This window comes from Pholis gunnellus (genome assembly GCF_910591455.1).
Source record: "Pholis gunnellus genome assembly, chromosome: 20".
Classification (NCBI taxonomy): Eukaryota; Metazoa; Chordata; class Actinopteri; order Perciformes; family Pholidae; genus Pholis; species Pholis gunnellus.
The window spans coordinates 19,965,909-19,970,908 of record NC_136547.1 but is presented as its reverse complement, the minus strand read 5'-3'; the positions used below and the strand labels follow the sequence as shown (position 1 = coordinate 19,970,908).

The 5,000-nt window shown below is 44.6% G+C and overlaps 1 protein-coding gene across 1 annotated transcript in view; it reads left to right on the top strand.

Moving 5' to 3' along the window:
* Positions 1 to 5,000, top strand: part of LOC306712076 (sodium channel protein type 2 subunit alpha-like) — a gene marked incomplete at both ends in the record, with an annotated part of 96,621 nt that overhangs the window by 58,098 nt on the left and 33,523 nt on the right. Inside the window, 2 exons of the mRNA XM_079181176.1 lie at positions 3,430 to 3,570; positions 4,295 to 4,415. Coding sequence (XP_079037302.1) covers positions 3,430 to 3,570; positions 4,295 to 4,415 — 262 coding nt within the window. The remainder of the gene's footprint in view (positions 1 to 3,429; positions 3,571 to 4,294; positions 4,416 to 5,000) is intronic.

The following is a 5,000-nucleotide window of genomic DNA, read 5'->3' as shown; positions in this document are numbered from 1 at the left end:
GTAGACTAGCACCAGAGTCTGAACCTGGAGGCTAGCACCAGAGTCTGAACCTGTAGGCTAGCACCAGAGTCTGAACCTGTAGACTAGCACCAGAGTCTGAACCTGTAGACTAGCACCAGAGTCTGAACCTGGATGAGAGCTCTTACAGGGAGCCAGTGTAGAGCACGGAGAAGGGAGGTTGTGGGAGAACTTGGGGCGATTGAACACCAGGCGAGCTGCACCTTTCTGGACGAGCTCCAGAGGTCTGATGGCCGACGCCGGAGGCTCCGACAAGTAGAGAGCTGCAGTAGTCCAGGAGGGAGATGACCAGAGCCTGGATGAGGACCTGCACCGTCTCCTCAGTGAGGAAGAGGAGAATCCTCCTGATGTTGTAGAGCAGGAATCTGCAGGAAGCGTGTAACTGATGAGATGTTTGCTGAGAACGACAGTTGGTCGTCCAGGGTCACACCCAGGTTCCTCGCAGTCCGAAGAACCTGGGTGAGGTGTGAGGTGGTGTGTCGTCATCCGCAGCGATGCGTGCCTCCACAGGCTGGTAACAGATCAGCTGCACATTCCTACGAAAAACGTATGAAATACGATAAGAAAATAACTTTTCATGAGACACAATACGAACCGTTGAATAAATACAGAACGTACAGAATAAATGTCTCTAAACTAAACAACACAAGAAGCTTTGACTTTATTTTAATGAAGTTATTAACACGAATATAATAACTCTTAGCTGCACATTATATTGTGATATATATATATATATATATTTGTGTTCTGATAATATTCAGAGAGCTCAGACCTCGTTCACACAGCTTTTAACATTCCTCAAAACGTTTGTGGGCTTCAGAATCAGTTATGATCACACAAATAAAGTCTACGAATGAAGACGAACAAATATACGTAATATATAAATACATGATATATAATATATAAGTGCACATTTTGTCACAAAAAGACCTCCGCACTACTCTGACCCCGATGCACAGGAGAAGGAAACATAAACACGTCTCTTGAAGGCGTCCACGTACTTTTGGCCAGATACCGTTTGTGTGTGTTTTGTAGGAATGTTGTTGTCGTTCACACAGGAAGTAAAACATCACAACAAACAAACAGCTTGATGAATGAACTCTTTACTTTGTTGCTCTCTCTTCCTCCTCGTGGTTTAGTGCTTCTCTCTCTCTCTCGTTCTTCTTCTTCTTCTTTCATGTTGCAAGCCGGGGTTTTTTCTCCCAGGGGGCTTTGCTCACGGGGGTTTGTTGTGACGAGGAGAAACCGATCGTGTTACGGCTCATTCATCACCCCCAGCACCACACGTCTGCAGGTGTGTGTGTGTGTGTGTGTGAGTGTGTGTGTGTGTGTGTGTTTCCAGGACAGCAGCTGCTTCCTGGATTCTCCTCACACACACCTGAGATGAACTTCGGTCTCATTCGGAGCTGAATGTGTGTAACAGCAGCACTCTGTAGAAATACTGCGTCCAGCATGAAGCTGCTTCATGTTTACGTCCAAATGATTTCAGCGTATTTAAAAAAAGATCGTCGCACAACAAAAGTATGGAATTTATGTTTAAAATAAAATAATGAATAAACTGTCTGCGTTGCAAGTATAAGTCTCAATTAAAATCAAGAAAATACCATAAAAAGGAAAATAATTCAATAATAAATTCTTGTCCATGTAGTCGACCGGTGGCTCAGCTGTTCTTTGCCTTTCTCGTTTCACAGTGTGTGTGTGTGTGTGTGTGTGTGTGTGTGTGTGTGTGTGTGTGTGTGTGTGTGTGTGTGTGTGTGTGTGTGTGTGTGTGTGTGTGTGTGTGTGTGTGTGTGTGTGTGTGTGTGTGTGTGTGTGTGGCAGGGTTGGCCCACTTCCCTGAGCTAATTGGTACGATCCGCTTAACGAGTTAAACGAGGTGAATTGGGGGGGATCAGGTGGTCTGCTGCTCTGGAAACTGACACCTACACACACACACACCTACACACACACACACACACACACACACACGAACACACTTCCTCTCACACATCATCATCATCATCCTCACACGTTCTGCTGTGTGTTTGCTGCGCTCTAACGGGGTTTCCCACACAGAGCAGCAGGTGCTCGCTAGCTTGTCGACCACAACGACTATTATCGGTGATAAACAGTGAAGTGTGTGTTGACGGTTTGGTTCCGCTGCCCCCTGGTGGTCAAAGTCCATATAACGACTTGCTTTGTTAAAAGATGACACAGGTTATTATTATTATAAGCAGGTTCAACGAGTAACCCGATGAAGACGAAGGTAGCCTCGTGTCCGTCAAGCGATGTGTTGTTGGCTTATTGGAAAGCTGCAAGGTCATTGGTCGAGCTGTCGGGGCACGTTGCCACGCTAACCGATCAACGCCATCGACCTATTGGTGTTTGGGGTCAAAGACGGCCGGCCAATCGGACGCCAGCGTTTTGGGGGATGGTGGAAACCGGTTATGTGATCAGTAACACAAACAACACACACACACCAGCAGCTGGGATCAATACACACACACACACACACACACACACACACACACACACACACACACAGTGTCTAATGTTTGTATTGACCCACCAAAATAAAAGCCCAAGAGCTGTGTGTGTGATAGTCATTTAATTGCCTTTTACAAATATGTATATATATATGATGAAAACGACTCTTTCACTGATTTAATATCTTCTGTAACAAATAAGTCTTTAGTAATCCACCTAACCATGTTCCTCACACACACACACACACACACACACACACACACACACACACACACACACACACACACACACACACACACACACACACACACACATATTGACCCACTGGCCTGGTTTTCTTTTCCACAACCAGAAAATTAAACTTTGTTTTTTAAACATATATGGCGCTCTGAGCAAGAAACGGAGGCCTGCTGGCTGCAATCACGTAGGAAGTTGCTACCTGATCCACCTGATCACACACACACACACACACACACACACACACACACTCTGCTGTGGCTAAACAGAAGCCAATCGGGCTGAGAGCAGCTCTCCGTCTCAATAAGAGCTCTCAGGCATCATTCATCACACGCTGAATAATCAACCCGCTCTGGACTCTGTGATGGAGGGTGGGGGGTTAACTTCTGGACACAGAGCGGGAAGAAACATCTGGAACACGGGGAGGAGGGTCGACTCGGTTTGAACCAGAATGTAGAGAAAAGAAACTTAGAAATGTAAAGAGAGACGTCAGTTATAATAATTACTTCTCCAAGAAAACGTCGTCCAGAAGCACCAGAGGCAGGATTAAGTATTTAGATCCTAACAGTGTACCACTTTGGTCTTTGAACGCATCTCAACAACTATTTGATTGATTGCCATGAAATGTGGTTCGGATATTAAAGATCCCCAGAGGATACTCTCCCACTCTCTTTAACTTACAACTCGTTTCTCTTTCTTTGTCTCCAGCTGCTGAACCTCTTCCTGGCTCTGCTTCTCAGCAGCTTCAGCTCGGACAACCTGTCGGCTCCAGACGACGACGGGGAGATGAACAACCTGCACATCGCCATCCACCGGATCACCAGAGGCCTGGCCTGGTGCCGCAGACAGGTACCCGTCTGTCCGTCTGTCCATAGCAGCTGCTACCCGGTCTGAGAAGTGAAGCCAATGCTGAAGCTAATGTCCACCAGGGGGCGACTCCTCTCAAGCCTTTGAGAAAATGACTCTACTTCGCTCTTGGGGCTACACGGTGATTGACAGGTCGCTTCCACGTCGTTCGGTCTGAGAGTTGTCCCTGTTTTTGTTTTTGCAACTTTCAGTGTGTTTTCACTTCATGAAGGTTAAATGTAACATTTTGGTCACCGTAAAATGTCTTCAGCATTCGGTTGTATGTAGCTCCACCCTCTCGTGTCACTTATGGTTGAAAAAAATAAAAAAAAGATGGCGACAATCAAACACTAAGGTGTCAATGGCCAAAAAACAAGATGGCGACGACCCTAAGTTAAGATGGCGACAAACAAAAACCAAGATGGCGACAATCAAACACTAAGATGGCGATGGCCAAAGAAACGGAAAATTACGACCAAAAATCAAGTTGGCGACAGCCCAAAACTAAGATGGTGATGGCCAAAAAAACAAGATGGTGACGGCCAAGATGCGGAACTCAAGACTTTAAAACAAGGCTTTGGTCCACAAACCAGCCTCCTCTTCTGATAAGCAGCCTTCGGTCCGTCAGCTGTTCACACTGTCGGTTTACCTGAGTGTGAACTTGTGAGTGAATCACTTTCATTCTCGGTGTTTTGCTTCTCACGCCGTCGTTTCTTTCCCGATGCAGGTGGTGGATTTCTTCAACGGGAACCTGAAGCGCCGTCGTCAGAAGAGGAAAGAGGCCAAAGCCATGATGAAGCTCAAACGCCTGAGCACCATCCACACCGAGGCCAACGGAGCCGTCATAGGTGACACGCTAACGATCATGTGTCCGTTAAACATGAAACAAAACGAAATCCTCCTGCTTCTTCAGCTCAATACACTCTTTAGAATGCATCGTTTGTTCTTTTTATAGATACGTGGTTCTCACGGGAACATATGATGATCTTATAGAACACGATGTATTTATGTAGATTAAACCAGCTAACAGCATATAAAGGAGTTCAAATAATCAGCTAGCTTCACGTTATAACAATAACAATAATAAAATGTATCAAAAGGCGCCTAAAAGAACATCTAATGTCTTGTAAGTCTTGTAACAGTCTTTCATGTATTAGTGTTCATGTCTTTCTTGTTTTAGCTGCTACATTACATTTACAGTTGTTTCACTCATAGGGACTTGTATTACCATTATTATTACCATGATTATTACCATTATTATTACCATTATTATTACCATTATTATTACCATTATTATTACCATTATTATTACATTATTATTACCATTATTATTACCATTATTATTACCATTATTATTACCATTGCTTATGAGTTACTGCAGGTGTATAATCCATCATCCCTGAACAAACACAGGACAACGCTCACTCTCACAT